Source organism: Triturus cristatus, chromosome 2_1 (assembly GCF_964204655.1).
Source record: "Triturus cristatus chromosome 2_1, aTriCri1.1, whole genome shotgun sequence".
Classification (NCBI taxonomy): Eukaryota; Metazoa; Chordata; class Amphibia; order Caudata; family Salamandridae; genus Triturus; species Triturus cristatus.
This window is the reverse complement of record NC_140581.1, coordinates 69,047,087-69,070,894: the sequence shown is the minus strand read 5'-3', so window position 1 is coordinate 69,070,894 and position 23,808 is coordinate 69,047,087. Positions and strand designations below refer to the sequence as shown.

Sequence of the window (23,808 nt, the reverse complement as noted above, 5' to 3'; positions counted from 1 at the left end):
AAGTAGCGCATACCCTCAGTGCCCAAACATACTCTGCAGGAATTACTGCAGAGTATGAGCAAGCACTGAGGGGTATGCAATGCAGAGCATTTGGTATTTGACTGCACTAATTGTTAGCGCAAAATATATCCTTGCATTCATTTTTTGGATGAGAGGGTGCCTTTTGCGTTAAGAAAATAGTGGTAAATGCCCACTATGCCCTGTCAGAAAACCGTTGAATGTTGCTGAATTTTAATGGAATTCTAGTAATTATGTGAGCTCAAACTCTGCCAATTCTTCCCACTACTATTTCAAATGATGCTACATCTATGATTTGTTTGAAACACACAGTAAATGTTATGTGCAGGACATGGGTGAAGGTGTTTTTGAGTATGCCCGATGCAGATGTACCACGTGCTCTTGATTTTAGACTGTACTTGTAATGGCATCACTGGAACTTTTTAATATATATGTCTATGTCAATATTGTAAAGATTCACAGTGAGTGAAACATAACTTATAGGAAAATTGGAGGTGCATTTACTTAACTTCTGTGCAATGCAGGGCAGCCAGCAAAGATGATGTGCTGCACTGTGTTGCATAAAATGGATAGAGCAGAAATGCTTCATATTTACAAAGATATAGAGCATTTTTGCTATCTTCTTGGGCTGGTACACTATGAACAGCTTAACACCAATGTGAGCATCCTTGCTCAATAGTGCAAGGGTGCCTGAGTTACAGGCAGGATAGTTTTGTGCAGAAAAGTTAACCTTCTTGCACAACAGCAATCCTTAGAAGTATTTTGCTCTTTCTCTGTGTGCTGCAGAATGCAGCAAATCTGAAAGGAGGAAATAACAAAGAGAAATAAAGATATGTCTCCTTGTCGCACCTCACTTGGGAAGTTGTAACTTTTTGAGGCAATCCTAGGTTCCCTGACCTTCGTAAATATGGAATTATTGTCAAATTCAATAGGTTGACCCAATGGAACGCCTTCTCAATTCAGACTAATGCAAAGCAATGATTTGGGCTAAGCCACACAGAGCCACTCAAGGTGCTTTTTCATGGCTTTGTAAATCCCATTTAAAGGAGTGTGTTGCCTTCTGTTGCCTTTGACATTGGTGTCTTTCTCTAGTTATTTCCAGAGAGTTGGTGTTTGTCCACCATGTGTGCTTGTATGCATGTGTATTGTGTGTGTGTGTATGTGTGTGTATGAGTTATGGCTTTGCAGATGAGCCTTTTTATGAGTATGTATGTGTATGAGCATTGTGAGTTTCTGTGAATATGTCTTCCAGTGTTATGTGACTGCCTATGTGAATGTGTGTGTTAAATACCAGGGTCTAGATTTACACAGACTTTGCATATAGTTTGTGTTATCTTTTAAATACAGACCCAATGCAAAATCCAGGATGGCATTTATAAACCAATGCAAATAACGAGTTCTGTTGACATATGACCAAAAGTAATGCAATGCAGTGCAACACACCAAGACCGTTTCCTCGCCGCCACAAGTGACATCCGCTTTCCTGGACGGATGCAAACCTGCAACTTTCATCCTCCTGGATGGCCACCTTCGATACCTTCTCTTACCTAACCCTATGCACAAGACTCCATGATGGTGGCATCCGCAACAAAGCCCTGGAATGGATCCGCTCCTTCCTCACCAGCCGAACACAGAGAGTCAGACTACCTCTGTTCCTCTCTGTATCCACAGAGTTCAGCTGGGGAATGCTTCAGGGCTCCTCCCTAAGCCCCAGTCTGATCAACATCTACATGGCCCACTGGCAAACATCGTCAGGAGCCATGGACTCAACATCATCTCTTACATCAACAATACCTAGCTGATTCTCTCCTTCACCAATGAACCCACAGTCAATAAAACAACTTTCAAAGTGGGATGAAGGCTGTCGCCGCCTGGATGAAGAACAGTTGCCTCAAGCTCAACTCAGAGAAGACTGAAGTCCTCATCATGGGCTCCAGTTCCTCCTCCTGGTGGCCCGCAGCACTCGGACCAACCCACACCCACAGACCACACACGGAACCTTTGCATCATCCCCGACTCCTCACTCATCATAACCCACCGATCAACGGCATCTCATCATCCTGCCTCCACATGCTATGCATGCTATGCCTGCTCCAAAAGATCTTTAAGTGGATCCCCACAAGTCCAGAAAGACACTCACCCACTTACTCATCAGCAGAAGAATCGACTATGGCAACGCACTCTAAGCGGGCATCACCCAGAAACTCCTCAAAAAACTGTAGAAGATTCAGAATGCCTCCGACAGACTCATCATCAGCATTCTCCGCCGCAGCCACCAGGCACCTGAGAGACCTCAACTGGCTGTCAGTCAGCAAAATAATCACCTTCAAGCTCTTCAGACATGCATACAAAGCCCTACATGATGCAGGAGCTGCATACCTCAACCACATGCACTCACCAGTGACCTCCGTTATGCCCAAAATGCCGTAGCTACCATCACATACATATGCAAGACCATAGCTGGAAGAAGATCCTTCTCCTACCTTGCAGCAAAGACCTAGAACACCCTGCCTCCCCACCCCAGGTAATCACTGTTCCTGCCTCAATTCAGGAAGGACCCCAAGACCTGGATCTTTGACTGAACCACAGTGCCTTCTATGTACCAGTAGCCCCCCAGTGCCATGAGACCATTATGAGTTAGTAGTCATGCTTTATATTAATTGATTTAATTTCATCAAATTAGTATTACAAGGATGGTACATTGGCATTCCTATGCATCCACCCATGGGTTTTGAAGAAAATGTAAAGCTAACAAGACTTGTATACATGGATTTACGCCTCCCTAAGGCTGCCATAATGAGAGAATTATTTTTATGTTTCCTCCTTTCTTCCTCTCTGCATGTGTGCTGCATTCTGCAGCAATACATAGAAGAAATTGCATTAAAGCCTAGTTTTTGTGCAGGAAGGACATCCTTTCTGCACACAAACTATCCTGCCCACACCTCACGTGTCATTGTCCTTGGGTGCAAGGGTGCCTGCCTTGACACATGGCTGCAGAAAGTGCGCCAGTACATGAAGAGAGGATTACTTTGTCAACTTATTGTAGATATGGCACAGTTCATCTCTCTCTACTTTGCCCAACACGAAGTAGCAATTTTACTGACTGCCCTACGTTGCATAAAATCTTTGTAAATCTGGCTCTAGGTGTTTCTCTGAGTCTTGCCTGTGACTGTAATATGAATGTCTGTGTGTTAATCCTTTTATGACATTCAATATGAGCAAAGAGCAATATCTACCCGCAAATTCTCCAAACAAAGGAATTTTCATCAAGCGAAAGACTCCTTTATATGGTTTCTTCCTAGCGTTTTCTGCTTCAATTGCTTTGTTGAGAGCATCGTTTGCAGTGCTGACAGCTTGCTCTGCTGCTTGTAGTTGTTGTCTGGTGATGTACTCCTGCTCCTGCAGTCCAGAGAGTTGCACGTTAAGACCTTGTCTCTGAGCTTCTAGCACCCTCTGTTCATCATTCAGTTGTTTTATCTTGTTTAAGCGTTGTTCCACATTAGCACTCAATGCTTTCACTTGTGCCAGGGATGACTGCTCTGCCTTTGATAGACTTGTGTGGGACGACTCCAGGATGTGGTGGACATTTTGAATGCCTTGAGGAAGGTCGCTGCTGGTCAGCAAGGTTTCAGCAACAGACGTCAAGGAATTTAAGGCATCCACGAAGGGCGGCAACACAGCCTGTTCATAATTCTTTGCTGTAACAGGAATGGCACCCATAATGTGACCCGGAAGCACTATACCTTAAAGGGGAGGAGAGAAGAATAAAGAGTTGAGACCTATTTAGGAGGGGCAGTCATGTTTTCCAATATTTTTAGATAGGGAGGATGTCAAAATACAAAGATACTACTCTACAACTTGACAATATTTTACAACTAATACAGCTAAGACTTTTCAGGCTTCAAAACAGTGCTGGTAATGCAGAGTATTCATCTCAATCCTGAATCTGGCAGCTATTGCAAAGCCCCAGTGACATGTGCCAAGTTTGTCCTGGTGCTTTGCTTCCAGCACATTAAACTGAAGGGGGTGAGGAAGGACTCTTGATTTCAGTGCCAGCTGGGCCCCATATAAATGCCTCAAAAAGGAGGTCATGCTGAGGATATATATACCCCCATACCATAAATCCTCATCCAATTTCCTACCAAATACCCCAATTTTTCATATCTGTAGTTGCCATTTATGACTAATTGTTCTTTTCTACAATTTTTACTTTAATCACTCAGCTCCGGCACATCTGCTTTTGATATATGTCTGTGCACCTATCAAACTGTATGATGATGTTTTACACTCAATTCAGTAATGCATTTAGTGTTGTGCAATAAATACTACACATTTATCGGAATTATAACTTAAACACCACAATAGACAAAACATACATACATCATTCAACATTATTACATAGTCATATCACATTTATAAATGTACAACACATATAATCATATATAGTGCTTCTTGCAGAAAGGTGTCCAATAATGTAAACCAATTAAGGTTACATATTTCCATACACCGGGGACATATTGTGACCCTCAGAGATGTGGTCTAAAAGGTACTTGATGGTCCTTAGTGGTGGGAATTCATTCTGCTGGTCATAGAGGTACTACTCTCTTTGCTTATTCATCTATATTAGTTCTCTCTTTATTGTGGAATGACTGTTTCCTGACAACTTTAGTGTACATCATAATGCGTTTGGGCTTTCTTGTAGGGCATTGATTTTTTTTAGGGTGAAGGTCAGGGCAGATTATACGCATGTATGCAACACTTTCAAGAAGGATGTTAAATTGAGGTGATCCTCTTTTTGGAGGTCTGGTGTGAGTCTGGTGAAAGTTCTTATTAACTTTTGCACCTGGAGTGTTTAATAACTGCTAATTTTCCAATGGGGTATTCTAGTTCTCACTGGTGCACAGACAGAATGTTGAGATTAAAATGTGGACATACACAAATAATGAGTTCTAAATATCGAGATACAGAAATATCTACAGGAAGAATATTGTGGTCAAGAATATCAACTTTCAGGTTACAAATATCATTTTTGGAAATATTGACATTGTTAATATCGTTTGCAAAAATATAGTTGTTTAAAATATTGATGTTGTAATTAGTGCTATGTATTTTAGTATGTATTTTGAAAGTATGTGATATATTTTTTGTATCAGATTGAATTTTTTAATATATGTGTTACATTTTTTGTAGTTAATAATTTTATCTTAATGACAATTTGTGTTTTTAAGTTCTATATTGAGGATTGTGTTTAAAGGGGAATAGGGTGGGAAGAAATGTAATTATAATAAATTAATAATAATTTGTCATGTGTTATTATTAATTTATTTGTGATTTTATAATGTTAATGGTGGGAATTAATTTATTATTAGTTAATTATTTATTGATTTTTAATTAATTAATTGGCAAATATTTTAATTTTGTAATTTTTTTCAGAGCGGGTTGTGGGTTTATGGGGGATTAGGGTGGAAAGTATTTTAATTATAATGAATGTATTAATATTTGTATTTAATAATATATATTTAAATATTTTTTTTTGCGTTAATTATGAGAGGTATTTTGTCATTAAATATTTATTAATTGGTTGTTAATGAATATTGATTCATTAATTTGTAATTAATTATGTTGATTGAGTTTTTTTAAAATTAAAATATGGCAATTTTGTAATTAATGTTTGAAGTAAGTTCTGGATTTATATTGGTAAACGGTAGGATGTAATTTTTTAAAAATGTATTAACAAGTTGTTGTTAATTGATATGTAAAATTAGTTATGGGAATTGTGTTATGATTTTTAGGTGGGGGTTGTGGTGTTTCATTTGATTATACATATCAATGTATTAATTGATAAATATTTATGGTAAGTGTTTATTGTTATTTTGTGTGTGAGTTTTGGTTTATAGGGGTGACGTTTGGGGAGTATATTCATTTTTATTTGTTTAAAAAAAATTAAATTAATGATATATGTTTAATTTATAATTAAGTATGTTAATTATGGAGATCCATTTTTTAAATATTTAAATATGGGTTGTGAATTGTGCGGTGTTATAGGGTAGGAAATAAAAAATATTCCATTTATGCTATAATTAATGTTTTTGTTTATAAAAAGATTCTATGAAAAAATACTTTTTGTTTTTAAATGATGTTTGAATTTTTTAAATAATCTTTCTGAGTATATGTTAGATCTTTTTTACTTTATAATCTGTTTTCATCTTTTTTAATATTTAAATCTTTTATATGTATTTTATTTTTTTGTGTTGTTGCTAATTTGTTATTTTTAAATTTTGAACTGAATCCAGTGGAAATATTAATTTTTAAACCTCCGCTATCCAACACTTTCCCTACTGTTGCACCCACTGGAGTTTACCTCTCCGTCATGAGTGATGTCATCAGGGATGTCACTGACCATGTCATGAGTGATGTAATATGTGACATCATCAGCAGTGCATTGCGGGGGCGCAAGTTATAGTTAGCTGAACTAACTATAACAGGGGAATTTCTAGGGTTTTGTACGAGGGAAATGTCCAGCTAACTATAACACCCCTGAAACCTATGGTTTTTTCAGTGAATTTCTAAGGTTTTTTAAATGACAATTCCTAACTATAACTCCCCTGAAACCTTTGTTTTTTTCAGTGAATTTCAAAGGTTTTTAAATGTGAATTCCTAACTATAACGTGCATGGAACCTATGGTTTTTTCAGTGAATTTCTAAGGTTTTTTAAATGCTAATTCCTATCTATAACTTATCTCTGATGATATCATGAAAAGCATTCTTTTTTAAAAGTAGGGTGCACATTAGTTTTTAGGAAAAGCATCTTTGTTATTGGTTAAGAAAAAGCAATTTCAACGTGAAGTACTTATCATAGGATAAAATTTCCTCAGCTCAACCACACCAGCTACTTGCATTTGAAAGGCACTGTTCGAACTTAAAACAATCATCAACTTTTAACCTGCACGTGTCGTTAAATGTTCAAGAAAATGTTACAAAAAATATCGTAAAGTTTTAAAAAATGTATGAACTTTTAACCTGCACATATTGTAGAATGTTCTAGAAAGTGTGTTGAAAGAATACGTTGCACTTCTGACTTCTATGTGTTGTTGAATATTAAAAAAAACGGTTCATATAGAAATTTAAAATAAACCAATAGAGAAGTTTTGAAACCCAAAATAATCAAGGAACTATTGTAATTTATTATTTACAAGTATTTATGTGTGCAACACAACAGCAGTAGGAAGAGGAAGAAGGAGGGAGTGGGGGAGATGGGCAGAATGGCACACATGCACAATTAAGTACAACACACATATAGACTAACAATGGCCGAAATGAAACACACCAACAAGAAGCACAAGTCACACAACCTGCCAACATCACACCACTGAACGAGCATAGAAGTTCAAACCACACTGCATTCATACAGGATGTGTACAAAGGCCAGTCGTTGGTGTTGTGGGATGTCTGAGACCGTGGTCATCATGGATGAGATGCCCAGCATGTGGCACATAGTCGAGTTCACTGTGTGTTATGTTGCCAAACGCCTGCTCCTCCCTCCCACGAGCCCCCACACTTTTGTACGGTGAGCTGTTGTATCTCGTGCACTCATACGGCACGCCATTGTAATGCCTATTTGCGCATGTCCTGCTACATTCCAACTACAACATCACAGTGCCGTTTGGAGGTGGTGCATGCCACTTTACAACATCGACTGCTGCGGCTCTTGTAACAGGCCACACCAGAACACAGAGACACACTTACTGCACTTCCTGTACACGGACATGTCCAAGACACCCCGTTCCCCTTGCCAGATAGGCACACCCCTGCACTGACCTGTGAACGACAGACCAGCACACGCCAGTTGTGCATGCAGGAGGATGCGTACATAGCTACACATCCAGGCTCACTGCCAACGCTGAGGTGACAGCAAACTGTGATGTTGCAGGGCTCGTGCCTATCATGCTAAGACAATGACCACAGGGATACACTTACTAGGATGTGGGTTTGGGGGGCATTGGCGGTCCTGGAGTTGTTGAGATGAGTCTTCTGGCCCTCATGGGTATCCCTGTATCATGCTCATTGACTCTATGCAAAGGTTGGTCGCACACTGCTCGTCACACCAGCAAGTTGCCCCAAGGGACTGTGGTAGATGTAGTGGCGACGGCGGGTACGCCTATGCCACGATGTATAAAGAACAGTATGTGTTGCGTTAGCCATCCCTGGACACGTGTTTCGAGGTAGTTGCCTCTCGTCAGCAGGGAGCAGGTCAGTGTAAAGGGGTGCCGGGTGGACTGCCAAAATGTAATTAAAACAGGTCAAGTACCTCTCATGGCGCGCAGGTGCAGATCCAAGGCTCGTCAGCCCGTTGGCTCAAGGGAGCCGTAATAAATTATGCAAAGGTTGGTCGCACACTGCTCGTCACACCAGCAAGTTGCCCCAAGGGACTGTGGTAGATGTAGTGGCGACGGCGGGTACGCCTATGCCACGATGTATAAAGAACAGTATGTGTTGCGTTAGCCATCCCTGGACACGTGTTTCGAGGTAGTTGCCTCTCGTCAGCAGGGAGCAGGTCAGTGTAAAGGGGTGCCGGGTGGACTGCCAAAATGTAATTAAAACAGGTCAAGTACCTCTCATGGCGCGCAGGTGCAGATCCAAGGCTCGTCAGCCCGTTGGCTCAAGGGAGCCGTAATAAATTATGCAAAGGTTGGTCGCACACTGCTCGTCACACCAGCAAGTTGCCCCAAGGGACTGTGGTAGATGTAGTGGCGACGGCGGGTACGCCTATGCCACGATGTATAAAGAACAGTATGTGTTGCGTTAGCCATCCCTGGACACGTGTTTCGAGGTAGTTGCCTCTCGTCAGCAGGGAGCAGGTCAGTGTAAAGGGGTGCCGGGTGGACTGCCAAAATGTAATTAAAACAGGTCAAGTACCTCTCATGGCGCGCAGGTGCAGATCCAAGGCTCGTCAGCCCGTTGGCTCAAGGGAGCCGTAATAAATTATGCAAAGGTTGGTCGCACACTGCTCGTCACACCAGCAAGTTGCCCCAAGGGACTGTGGTAGATGTAGTGGCGACGGCGGGTACGCCTATGCCACGATGTATAAAGAACAGTATGTGTTGCGTTAGCCATCCCTGGACACGTGTTTCGAGGTAGTTGCCTCTCGTCAGCAGGGAGCAGGTCAGTGTAAAGGGGTGCCGGGTGGACTGCCAAAATGTAATTAAAACAGGTCAAGTACCTCTCATGGCGCGCAGGTGCAGATCCAAGGCTCGTCAGCCCGTTGGCTCAAGGGAGCCGTAATAAATTATGCAAAGGTTGGTCGCACACTGCTCGTCACACCAGCAAGTTGCCCCAAGGGACTGTGGTAGATGTAGTGGCGACGGCGGGTACGCCTATGCCACGATGTATAAAGAACAGTATGTGTTGCGTTAGCCATCCCTGGACACGTGTTTCGAGGTAGTTGCCTCTCGTCAGCAGGGAGCAGGTCAGTGTAAAGGGGTGCCGGGTGGACTGCCAAAATGTAATTAAAACAGGTCAAGTACCTCTCATGGCGCGCAGGTGCAGATCCAAGGCTCGTCAGCCCGTTGGCTCAAGGGAGCCGTAATAAATTATGCAAAGGTTGGTCGCACACTGCTCGTCACACCAGCAAGTTGCCCCAAGGGACTGTGGTAGATGTAGTGGCGACGGCGGGTACGCCTATGCCACGATGTATAAAGAACAGTATGTGTTGCGTTAGCCATCCCTGGACACGTGTTTCGAGGTAGTTGCCTCTCGTCAGCAGGGAGCAGGTCAGTGCAAAGGGGTGCCGGGTGGACTGCCAAAATGTAATTAAAACAGGTCAAGTACCTCTCATGGCGCGCAGGTGCAGATCCAAGGCTCGTCAGCCCGTTGGCTCAAGGGAGCCGTAATAAATTATGCAAAGGTTGGTCGCACACTGCTCGTCACACCAGCAAGTTGCCCCAAGGGACTGTGGTAGATGTAGTGGCGACGGTGGGTACGCCTATGCCACGATGTATAAAGAACAGTATGTGTTGCGTTAGCCATCCCTGGACACGTGTTTCGAGGTAGTTGCCTCTCGTCAGCAGGGAGCAGGTCAGTGCAAAGGGGTGCCGGGTGGACTGCCAAAATGTAATTAAAACAGGTCAAGTACCTCTCATGGCGCGCAGGTGCAGATCCAAGGCTCGTCAGCCCGTTGGCTCAAGGGAGCCGTAATAAATTATGCAAAGGTTGGTCGCACACTGCTCGTCACACCAGCAAGTTGCCCCAAGGGACTGTGGTAGATGTAGTGGCGACGGCGGGTACGCCTATGCCACGATGTATAAAGAACAGTATGTGTTGCGTTAGCCATCCCTGGACACGTGTTTCGAGGTAGTTGCCTCTCGTCAGCAGGGAGCAGGTCAGTGTAAAGGGGTGCCGGGTGGACTGCCAAAATGTAATTAAAACAGGTCAAGTACCTCTCATGGCGCGCAGGTGCAGATCCAAGGCTCGTCAGCCCGTTGGCTCAAGGGAGCCGTAATAAATTATGCAAAGGTTGGTCGCACACTGCTCGTCACACCAGCAAGTTGCCCCAAGGGACTGTGGTAGATGTAGTGGCGACGGCGGGTACGCCTATGCCACGATGTATAAAGAACAGTATGTGTTGCGTTAGCCATCCCTGGACATGTGTTTCGAGGTAGTTGCCTCTCGTCAGCAGGGAGCAGGTCAGTGTAAAGGGGTGCCGGGTGGACTGCCAAAATGTAATTAAAACAGGTCAAGTACCTCTCATGGCGCGCAGGTGCAGATCCAAGGCTCGTCAGCCCGTTGGCTCAAGGGAGCCGTAATAAATTATGCAAAGGTTGGTCGCACACTGCTCGTCACACCAGCAAGTTGCCCCAAGGGACTGTGGTAGATGTAGTGGCGACGGCGGGTACGCCTATGCCACGATGTATAAAGAACAGTATGTGTTGCGTTAGCCATCCATGGACACGTGTTTCGAGGTAGTTGCCTCTCGTCAGCAGGGAGCAGGTCAGTGTAAAGGGGTGCCGGGTGGACTGCCAAAATGTAATTAAAACAGGTCAAGTACCTCTCATGGCGCGCAGGTGCAGATCCAAGGCTCGTCAGCCCGTTGGCTCAAGGGAGCCGTAATAAATTATGCAAAGGTTGGTCGCACACTGCTCGTCACACCAGCAAGTTGCCCCGAGCAGTGTGCGACCAACTTGTGTTCAAATGCTCATTGACTCTATGTCACCTGTGGGTGTTGTGGTGTAGCTCTTGACTGTGTTCCGTTTCATGGTGCAGGTAGTTGTCCTGCTTAACACCAGCAGAAAGCGGGTGTAAAATCCCCGGTGCTAACGTGTCTTATTGCCGGAATTTGTTTCGCATTGCAATTGGTGTGAAAGTTGTGATGTGATGTTTTTCGTGTGCACAATAATATACGAACTGAGCACTGTATCTCGTCAAGATCCTGCACGTGACGCACTATTCCCAATCAATATAAATACAATGACATTACTTAGTAGATGTTGTGTGCACACTGTAAGTGCAGCCAATACCTCAGTGCAATACAATACAAGATTTTACTATTTAGAATAAATCGCAACGGTGCACCTTGTGTCTTTTTGCGCGGGAACGGCTACTCTCCATATCATTATCAGCACTTTAACAGAAGTAAAATTGAGATAAATCTAACACACTATTCACAAGTTGGTGCAAAATGCATATATCACCAGTATTCCAGCGATAAGTGCCCCAAAATTTAACACCATGGGGGACTCCATCAAATAACAGTAATAAGATCAATAAAGAGTCAAAGAGCATTTAAGAGAACAACCAAAAACATTATACATTTTTTTTTCAAACTTTATTTTTTATAATAATAAATATATAAACGATAAACTAGTTTCAAACTTTATTTTTTTATTAACATAAATATAAACAATAAACTAATCAACAAAATGTAACAACAATAATACAAAACAACAAGGCGGAACACTCCTGTGGGAACCACGGATGTCGACGACAGACCTGGAAAATCAGAAAGATTGTTAAAATAAAATTTAATATGGTATTCTCAACAAAATACCACAAGAAACAAATCACAGATATATAAAATGCATACAGATAACAAAATTGTATAAGTTTAACTTACAAAAATTGTAATTGTTGCCGCTTTAAAATATTTACCGAATCTGAGGAAATTTTTTTGCAGAAGGCACCACGCCCACAACGTTTTTCTTCAGTAGTGAAGAAATTTTTAACTTTTTCCAAGGGGCAAACAAAGACCAATGCCACCTTCTTCATTCGCAAGATTTGCCAAAGAGTTCTGTTATGAGGGGATCCTAACAAAAAATACTCGTGCGGCACAGCAAGTATAATGAAACACCTAAGGAACCTTCATCTAAACAATCTTTCATGAGAAGAGTGCAAACAGATGAGAAACACTCCTGTTCTGTATCTGTAAAAAAGAATCACAAATAAATGTATATTAATAACTTTCAAATTTATACTATTCCATTACTGTACAAACACATTTTATATAAAAACTGACTAAGAAACTATAGCCCTGAACCACAAGTGTGACGATGCTTAAAACACTACATGCATAGTGCATACTACTTTGAAGCAGTTCATGCCCTAAAGCCTACCTCACTAAAAGACTACATGCTAACTGACTAAATGATTACAGTACTATAAGGAGACACACTGGGTGAGTGACAGGGTGTTTGCTAGAAGTGTATGAATACTAACTAGGGAACTGATGGTGTGAAAGACAACTGTGTAGGTGGTTAGAGGACTGCATGCATACTGGATAGGCATTTGAAGCAGTCCATGTGCTAAGGCCTGGCTCAGTGCATGAATACTTAGGCACTGACTGAATAATTAGAGTACTGCAAGGAGAGTGCCTTTGTGAATGTATAAGTGTTTGGGTTTTGGCACAGTGAATGGATTAGTGCATGATGCTGAATGGGTCAGTAGAGGACTGGAAAGGGAGTGACAAGTGCTGGAATGTATGGATACTGACTACGAAATTGAAAGTGTGAAAAACAAGTGTCTAGGTGATTACAAGACTACATGCATAGTGCATAGGGGGTTGAAGCAGTCCATGTCCTAAGGCCTGGCTCAGTGTATGAATACTTAGGCACTGACTGAATGATTGGAGTACTGCAAAGATAGTATCTTGGTGAATTTATAAGTGTTTGGGTTTTAGCATAGTGAATGGATTAGTATATGGTGCTGAATGGGTCACTAGATGACTGCAAAGGGAGTGAAAGGGTATTTCCTGGAAGTGTATGGATACTGACTAGGGAATTGAAGGTGAGAAAGACAATTGTGTAGGTGGTTAGAGAACTGCATGCATAGTGGATAAGGGTTTGAAGCAGTCCATATACTAAGGCCTGGGTCACTGAATGAGTACTTGGGTACTGACTGAATGATTAGAGTACTGCAAGGAGAGTGCCTGGGTGAATTTATTAGGGTTTGGCACAGTGAATGGATTAGTACATGATGCTGAATGGGTCACTAGAGGAGTGCAAATGTAGTGACAGGGTGTTTGCTGGAAGTGAACGGATACTGACTGGGGAATTGAAGGTGTGAAAGACAAGTGTGTGGGTGCTTAGAGGACTGCATACATATTGGATAGGGGTTTGAAGAAGTCCATGTGCTAAGACCTGGCTCAGTGCATGAATACTTAGGCAGTGACTGAATCATTAGAGCACTGGAAAGAGAGTGTCTTTGTGAATTTATTAGTGTTTGGGTATTTGGCACAGTGAATGGATTAGTACATGCTGTTGAATGGGTCTCTAGAGGACTGCAAAGGAAGTGACAGGATGTTTCCTGGAAGTGTATGGATACTGACTAGGGAATTGAAGGTGTAAAAGACAAGTGTATAGTATGTTAGAACACTACATGCATACTGCATAGACATTTGAAGCAGTCTATTTGGTACATAGAAACTAACTAAATATTCAGACTACTTCTAGGACAGTGCTTATGTAAAACTTTTACATTTTCAGTTCTGCCACAGTGAACAGAATAGTACATGGTACTGCACCTTAGTTTCAAACCCTGACTCATTTTCTCAATCCATAAGCAAAAACTACCTTCTAATGCTACTAAAATTTGACAACATGACATGTTTTAAAACATTTATCTGTCAGCAAATACACAATGTTACCAAATGCTTCTCTCACAGTGGCTCTCAAATGCACACAGACTCACTGTGTGATTCTAGACAACAACCACTATACCTAGGAGTTTACCAAAATTCATTCACTACAGTGTAAGTGTTAAGCGAACTGCACACAATCTTCATATATCAGGACTGTACTTTTATGTCAAAGCCTGACTCATTTAATGAAAGCATAAGCCATAACTGTCTTCTAATGCTACTAAAATTTGACAACATGACATGTGTTAAAACATTTATCTGTCAGCAAATACAAGATGTTACCAAACGCTTCTCTCACAGTGGTTCCCAAATGCACACAGACTCACAGTGTGATTCTAGACAAACAACACTATCCTAGGAGTTTACCAAAACTCATTCACTAGTCTGGAAGAGTTAATGGTACTGTACACATTCTACATATTTAAGTTCAGCACATCACTGTCAAAGCATGACTAATTTAATCAACGCATAAGCAAAGACTGGATACTAATGCTACTAAAACTTCACAACATGACAGGTTTTAAAACAATTATCTGTAAGTAAATACATGATGTTACCAAATGCTTCTCTCACATTGATCCCAAATACACACTAACTCACAGTGTGATTGTAGACAACCACCACTATCCCTAGGAGTTTACCAAAACTCATTCACTGCAGTGCAAGTGGTAAGGGAACTGCACACAATCTATATATTTCACGACTGCAATTTACTGTCAATGCCTGACTCATTTAATGAAAGCATAAGCCATAACTGTCTTCTAATGCTACTAAAATTCGACAACATGACATGTTTTAAAACATTTATCTGTCAGCAAATAGACGATGTTACCAAACGCTTCTCTCACAGCGGGTCCCAAATGCACACAGACTCACAGTGTAATTCTACACAAACAACACTATCCCAGGCAGATTACCAAAACTCGTTCACTACAGTGGAAGTGATAAGGCAACTGCACACAATCTTCATATTTCAAGAGTGCACTTTTGAGTCAAAGCCTGACTCATTTAATCAAATCATAAGCAACAACTGCCTTCTAATACTACTAAAACTTGACAACATGACTGCTTTTAAAACAGTTATCTGTCATCAAATACACGATATTACCAAATGCTTCTCTCACAATCTTTACCCAAATGCACACAGACTCACAGTGTGATTTTACACAAGCAACACTATCCTATGAGTTTACCAAAACTCATTCACTTTCACTAGTCTGGAAGAGTTAATGGTACTGCACACATTCTACATATTTAAGTACAGCACATCACTGTCAAAGCATGACTCATTTAATCAACGCATAAGCAAAGACTGGATTCTAATGCTACTAAAACTTCACAACATGACAGGTTTTAAAACATTTATCTGTAAGTAAATACATGATGTTACCAAATGCTTCTCTCACACTGATCCCAAATACACACTAACTCACAGTGTGATTCTAGACAAGCACCACTATCCCTAGGAGTTTACCAAAACTCATTCACTACAGTGTAAGTGGTAAGGGAACTGCACACAATCTACATATTTCACGACCGCAATTTACTGTCAATGCCTGACTCATTTAATTAAAGCATAAGCCATAACTGTCTTCTAATGCTACTAAAATTTGAAAACATGACATGTTTTAAAACATTTATCGGTCAGCAAATACACGATGTTACCAAACGCTTCTCTCACAATGGTTCCCAAATGCACACAGACTCACAGTGTGATTCTAGACAAACAACACTATCCCTAGCAGATTACCAAAACTCATTCACTACAGTGGAAGTGATAAGAGAACTGCACACAATCTTCATATTTCAGGAGTGCACTTTTGAGTCAAAGCCTGACTCATTTAATCAAAGCATAAGCACCAACTGCCTTCTAATACTACTAAAACTTGACAACATGACTGCTTTTAAAACAGTTATCTGTCATCAAATACACGATATTACCAAATGTTTCTCTCACAATCCTTACCCAAATGCACACAGACTCACTGTGTGATTCTAGACAACAACCACTATACCTAGGAGTTTACCAAAATTCATTCACTACAGTGTAAGTGTTAAGCGAACTGCACACAATCTTCATATATCAGGACTGTACTTTTGTGTCAAAGCCTGACTCATTTAATGAAAGCATAAGCCATAACTGTCTTCTAATGCTACTAAAATTTGACAACATGACATGTGTTAAAACATTTATCTGTCAGCAAATACAAGATGTTACCAAACGCTTCTCTCACAGTGGTTCCCAAATGCACACAGACTCACAGTGTGATTCTAGACAAACAACACTATCCTAGGAGTTTACCAAAACTCATTCACTAGTCTGGAAGAGTTAATGGTACTGTACACATTCTACATATTTAAGTTCAGCACATCACTGTCAAAGCATGACTCATTTAATCAACGCATAAGCAAAGACTGGATACTAATGCTACTAAAACTTCACAACATGACAGGTTTTAAAACAATTATCTGTAAGTAAATACATGATGTTACCAAATGCTTCTCTCACATTGATCCCAAATACACACTAACTCACAGTGTGATTGTAGACAACCACCACTATCCCTAGGAGTTTACCAAAACTCATTCACTGCAGTGCAAGTGGTAAGGGAACTGCACACAATCTATATATTTCACGACTGCAATTTACTGTCAATGCCTGACTCATTTAATGAAAGCATAAGCCATAACTGTCTTCTAATGCTACTAAAATTCGACAACATGACATGTTTTAAAACATTTATCTGTCAGCAAATAGACGATGTTACCAAACGCTTCTCTCACAGCGGGTCCCAAATGCACACAGACTCACAGTGTAATTCTACACAAACAACACTATCCCAGGCAGATTACCAAAACTCGTTCACTACAGTGGAAGTGATAAGGCAACTGCACACAATCTTCATATTTCAAGAGTGCACTTTTGAGTCAAAGCCTGACTCATTTAATCAAATCATAAGCAACAACTGCCTTCTAATACTACTAAAACTTGACAACATGACTGCTTTTAAAACAGTTATCTGTCATCAAATACACGATATTACCAAATGCTTCTCTCACAATCTTTACCCAAATGCACACAGACTCACAGTGTGATTTTACACAAGCAACACTATCCTATGAGTTTACCAAAACTCATTCACTTTCACTAGTCTGGAAGAGTTAATGGTACTGCACACATTCTACATATTTAAGTACAGCACATCACTGTCAAAGCATGACTCATTTAATCAACGCATAAGCAAAGACTGGATTCTAATGCTACTAAAACTTCACAACATGACAGGTTTTAAAACATTTATCTGTAAGTAAATACATGATGTTACCAAATGCTTCTCTCACACTGATCCCAAATACACACTAACTCACAGTGTGATTCTAGACAAGCACCACTATCCCTAGGAGTTTACCAAAACTCATTCACTACAGTGTAAGTGGTAAGGGAACTGCACACAATCTACATATTTCACGACCGCAATTTACTGTCAATGCCTGACTCATTTAATTAAAGCATAAGCCATAACTGTCTTCTAATGCTACTAAAATTTGAAAACATGACATGTTTTAAAACATTTATCGGTCAGCAAATACACGATGTTACCAAACGCTTCTCTCACAATGGTTCCCAAATGCACACAGACTCACAGTGTGATTCTAGACAAACAACACTATCCCTAGCAGATTACCAAAACTCATTCACTACAGTGGAAGTGATAAGAGAACTGCACACAATCTTCATTTTTCAGGAGTGCACTTTTGAGTCAAAGCCTGACTCATTTAATCAAAGCATAAGCACCAACTGCCTTCTAATACTACTAAAACTTGACAACATGACTGCTTTTAAAACAGTTATCTGTCATCAAATACACGATATTACCAAATGTTTCTCTCACAATCCTTACCCAAATGCACACAGACTCACAGTGTGATTTTACACAAGCAACACTATCCTAGGAGTTTACCAAAACTCATTCACTAGTCTGGAAGAGTTAATGGTACTGCACACAATCTACATATTTAAGTACAGCACATCAGTGTCAAAGTATGACTCATTTAATCAACGCATAAGCAAAGACTGGATTCTAATGCTACTAAAACGTCACAACATGACAGGTTTTAAAACATTTATCTGTCAGCAAATACATGATATTACCAAATGCTTCTCTCACAGTGGTTCCCAAATGCACACAGACTCACTGTGTGATTCTAGACATACAACACTATCCCTTGCACTATACCAAAACACATTTCTTCATCTAGAAGTAGTACTACATTTTAGTATAGAAACTTAACATAACTCATTTCACAAATTCATAAACAATTACTGGTTTCTAATTCTACCAAAATATAAAAACAGCACATGAAAAATACAAATGCTTATCACAGAATGGTTTCCACATACACACACACTGTCAATAAGATTGTAAAGAAAAAAAGTACTCCCTACACTTTAGCAGGAGAAATACATTAGTCTGATTAAAATCAAAATAGTCTACATACATCCCCTCACAATTAAAAAACTCATCTTTCAAGTTCTTTTGTAGATTTAAAAGTATATCAATCACTCACCATATTTTCTTTTAAAGAATCTCTGCACTGTGCACCTCTCAGCAAAAGCAAAGAATGGAAACGTTTCCCTTTCATTTTCCACACATATACATGTAAACATCAAATCACAATCCTTCACACATAAACTCAAAAGCAAACACATTTCTATTGGTAAACATTTAAACCCTTTCCAACTGAAATACATTTCAACCGTTCCCCCAATCTGCCACCCTTCCCCCAATCTGCCTTCTGCCTGTTACCATAGAAACAGGTCATGGAACACCGCACTGAGCACACAGGTCAGAAGTTCAGCACACAATGTTGCTAAACAAGAGAGGAAGTGTGCTTGATTTTTCAACATATCAGCTTATCATATATAATGTTCCTTACTATCTCTTTTTGTTAACCAATAAGAATCATACCTTTAAAAAACAGAAATATACACCCTACCAGTGTACAAAATAGTCATACAACCAATGATTTCTTGTCTTTTTAAAACAAAAAAAATTCAGTGGATCCACGCACCCAACGCGAGAGAATCCGTGCACCCAGCGCGATAGGATGCGTGCACCGTGCGCACATTTCGCCTTTTTTTAAAAAAAAAAAGGGGACTCCAGGCAGTCCTTCTAGGACCCCCTAAGCACCTCTAGAGGGTCAGAGTATTTCCACTGTGCCCCCTTTATATGTTTTACACACTTATTCCCCTTGCTTCTTCAGCCTCGCTTCTACCGAGATGGTCACCAACAGTTCCTGGTTTCGAATGTAGACAGACACTCGATAGCCAATTAGCATTCAGCGTGAGATCGGGAGGGTGCGCGCTCGGTTCGAGGAGGGTGCGCTTACGGTGCGGGTAGGGTCCGCAGATCCTCCCCAGCCAAAGATATTTATGTACTTTTAACTCTAATTTTCTTAGGAACTACTGAACGGATTCACACCATTTATGGAAAAAGGCACGAGTCTGAACTGAGGACTACCTCTTTGCCAAATGTGGTGTCATTCCGTTCAGCGGTTCGGGCTGTAGCTGCGACAACAGATCCTATGGGAAATTGCATGGGGAAAACGTGTTTTGGGGCCCCCCTTTTTTCTCAGCCCCCGCTTGACAAATCACCACAAAACATTCAGGGTAGGAGCGGAGCGGAGCTGGCCAAAAGTTTGGAAAATTTCGCAAAGATTCGTCAACCGGCGCCAAAGTTATTCCCAATAGAATGTTGCAGATTTCCTATGGAAAATAGGTCCTAACTATAACGACCGCCAGTAGATAATATATATTCATACATACAAACATACATAAACATATATATATAATCTGCATATCTATATAAATACAAATATAAAGGCATGCTTAGACATACATATATGCATACATATGCATGTTATGTACATGAACGTTTGAAAAACACTAATACAAGCAAAGCTAAAAAGCCTCTTAATTGCAAACAGAATTGCTTTAACTTAAACGAGGGCGAGACATATTGCATTTTCAATGCTTGTTTACTTTGGTTCCATCAAGAAGGCATTCAGATGTGTCACACATCTGCCATAAATTCTGAATGGTAACACTCTAGTTGCTCATTAGATCACTGTAGTAAAGCTACTGTTCACCAGGAAAGTCTGCTGCTGGTATTCAAAGAGCATGTTTCAGTCTGCATGTCAGAATTTTTTTATGAAATAGAAGAGGATTTGAGAAGTCAAAATGTGCCCTAATTTTTCTTTCTGCAGCACTAATCATAATAATTTCTATGGCAAAATGAACCTTCTCATTTTGTTCCTTCGCAAATTAAATGTTTTAAGTGTTACCACTTTATTCCAATCAAGATGGCTTCAGGTGTGCCATACTTTTGTCATAAGTAGGACTGTTAGCGCTCTAGTTGTTCTTTAGAACACCCAGGGACATTCTGTCATTTGGCTATACTTGGGCCATATATGGGTGATATCTGTGCTACATTTGGGCTCTTTTGTCTCTGGTGGCAATCTTGGGAGACTTACTTGTTCTGAAGTTTCCTAATTTCCTCATTTACTACAGTCTCCACAGTAGGAAATACTTTCAGGTTTTTTACTTTGATTCCATCAAGAAGGCATTCAGATGTGTCACACATTTGCCATAAATTCAGAATATTAGCACTCTAGTTGCTTATTAGATCACTGTAGTAAAGCTACTGCTCACCTGGGAAGTCTGCTGCTGGTATTGAAAGTGCATGTTTCAGTCTGCATGTCAGAATTTTTAAATGAAATAGAAGCCCTCATTTTTCTTTTTTCTGCACTAATCATTATTTCTATGGCAAAATGAACCCCCTCATTGTGTTCCTTTTAAATTAAACTACTCACTCTCTACTACTCACTCGCTACTACTCTCTACTACTCACTCTCTACTACTAACTCTCTCTACTACTCTCCACCTCTCTCTACTTCTCTCTACTACTCTCTACCACTCACTCTCAACTACTCTACTACTCGCTCTCTACTACTCGCTCTCTACTACTCACTCTCTACTACTTGCTCTCTACTACTCACTCTCTACTACTCTACTACTCTCTACTACTCACTCTCTACTACTCACTCTCTGCTACTCACTCTCTACTATTCTACTACTCTCTACTACTGTTGCAGGGATTCTGCTAATACACAGAACTATGCGCAGGAAACCAGGCCCTCAGTGAATTGTGGTGTACCAGAAACTCGCCTCAGAACCCAGAACCCCGTATTCGGCTAGCATCAGTGTCCCATTCGTTATCCATATTATCACGGCAGTCCCAATGTATAGACAACCCAGAACAAGCGACTTAGATCACTCTCAGGAATGGTGGGAATCAGAAGTACCTGTTCGTAAATTATTCTCATATCAGTCCACAACAAGAGTAAACAGAGACACGGTAAAGGTTTAAGGAGTTTATTTTATAAACCTTGTGTCCTAAGATGCAGTACTTTGGCTAATACAAGCAGACAAATGATTAAAATTAAAACCATCAGCATTGTTACAATACCATAGAAAATAAAGGGAGAAATCATATTATAAATGACAGTGGATTACAGCCACCTTCCCTTCACTAACAAGCTAATATGCTAATATTAGACTAATAAAAGGTCTCTTAGGCTTGAATGGGGAACCCCATACCGTAAAGATCAGCTTAGTGGATTCACATCACAGGATCAGCTTTAGTCTTCTTCTAGGAAACCTCTTCTTCAGAATGCTCGCCAAACATGCTGCCTGCAATATTAAAAGCACTCGACTTTCAGGTATTCGCAGCTGCATGTGTGTTATGGCTAAATAGTGAGTCGATCAACCTGAAGTGGAAAACATGCATTGTCTAGCGACCCAGACTGTTTCTGTTACACTGTGTACAGACCAAGGTCATAGCTCACGGCTAGGGATGTTAACAACAGACAGTTCTCATGTGAAGAAAACGCGAGCAAGCAGATTTTCAAACAATAACATGTAACTGTAGTGTCGTGTGCAAAGCAGCAAAAGCGTCAAGATGGCTTTCTAACATCTAACGTGGTTATGCTAACTTAGCAATGTATGTACGTATTAGGGTACTCTTCACTACACTACTCTCTGTACGTCAATCTCTACTACTCTCTAATACTCACTCTACTACTCTCTACTACTCTCTACCACTCACTCTCTACTACTCTACTGCTCACTCTCTACTACTCTCTACTACTCTCTCTCTACTACGCACTCTACTACTCTATTACTCACTACTACTCTCTACTACTCACTCTTTACTACTCACTCTCTACTACTCACTCTCCACTACTCACTCTCTAGTACTTGTTCTCTACTATTCTCTACTACTCACTCTCTACTACACACTCTCTACTTGCTATCTACTACTCACTCTCTACTACTCTCTACTACTCACTCTACTACTCACTCTCTACTACTCCCTACTTCTCACTCTCTACTACTCTCTACTACTCACTTTCTACTACACACTCTCTACTTGCTCTCTACTACTCACTCTCTACTACTCTCTACTACTCACTCTACTACTCACTCTCTACTACTCTCTACTTCTCTCTACTATTCACTCTCTACTACTTCACTACTCTCCACTACTCTCTCTCTACTACTCTCTACTACCCATTCTACTACTCACTCTCTACTACACTCTACTAATCACTCTCTGCTACTCACTCTCTACTACCCACTCTCTACTACTCTCTACTACTCACTCTACTACTCACTCTCTACTACTCTCTATTACTCTCTACTACTCACTCTCTATTACCCAATTACCCACTCTCTACTACTCACTCTCTACTACTCTCTACTACTCTCTCTCTACTACTCACTCTACTACTGTCTCTCTTTTACTCTCTCTACTACTCTCTACTACTCTCTTCTACTTACTCTCTATTCTCTACTCTCTATTACTCATATTCTACTCTCTACCTCTCTATCTCTCTCTCTACTACTCTCTACCTCTCTACCTATACCTCTCTACCTCTCTCTACCTCTCTCTACTCGCACACATATGCACATATATATACGCATCTATATATGAATATGCATTTATATATAATTATGTATATATATATATATTTCTATATTATCTACTGGCGGTCGCCAGTAGATAGTTATAGTTAGGACCGTGTTTCCATAGGAAATCTGCAACATTCTATTTGGAATAACTTTGGCGCCGGTTGACGAATCCTCGCGAAATTTTCAAAATAGGTGGGGTGCTCCGCTCCGCTCCTACTCTGAAAGTCTCGGGTGGATTTGTCAAGCGGGGGCTGAGAAAAAAGGGGGGTCCCAAAACGCGTTTTCCCTATGCAATTTTCCATAGGGACCTTAAGTCCAAGGTACAGCCCGAACGGCTGAACAGAATTACTTGAAATTTGGCAGAGAGGTAGTCCTCAGGTCAGGGATGTGCCTTTTGCAGGTCTGGTGTCAATCTGTTCAGTAGTTCCTGAGAAAATCAAAAGTAAAATCATATATATATATGTGGGCGGAGCCTAACCACACATCTCATCCTGAGATCTGATTGGCTGTCAGCACTTCATCCAAAAAGTGTTGGGAGCCATCTTGGGACCAATATACATGATAGCACCTCATTAAAAAGCATTGCAGTTAATAGAAGGTTTTAAGACTTTAGTTACATTATAAATCA

At 40.6% G+C, this 23,808-nt stretch overlaps 1 protein-coding gene across 1 annotated transcript in view; it reads right to left on the bottom strand.

The window, feature by feature from the left end:
* The window catches only part of LOC146863753 (uncharacterized), a 218,590-nt gene that overhangs the window by 5,760 nt on the left and 189,022 nt on the right, over positions 1 to 23,808 (bottom strand). Inside the window, exon 3 of the mRNA XM_085627901.1 lies at positions 3,255 to 3,761. Within this exon, the coding sequence (XP_085484027.1) occupies positions 3,255 to 3,761 (507 nt within the window). The remainder of the gene's footprint in view (positions 1 to 3,254; positions 3,762 to 23,808) is intronic.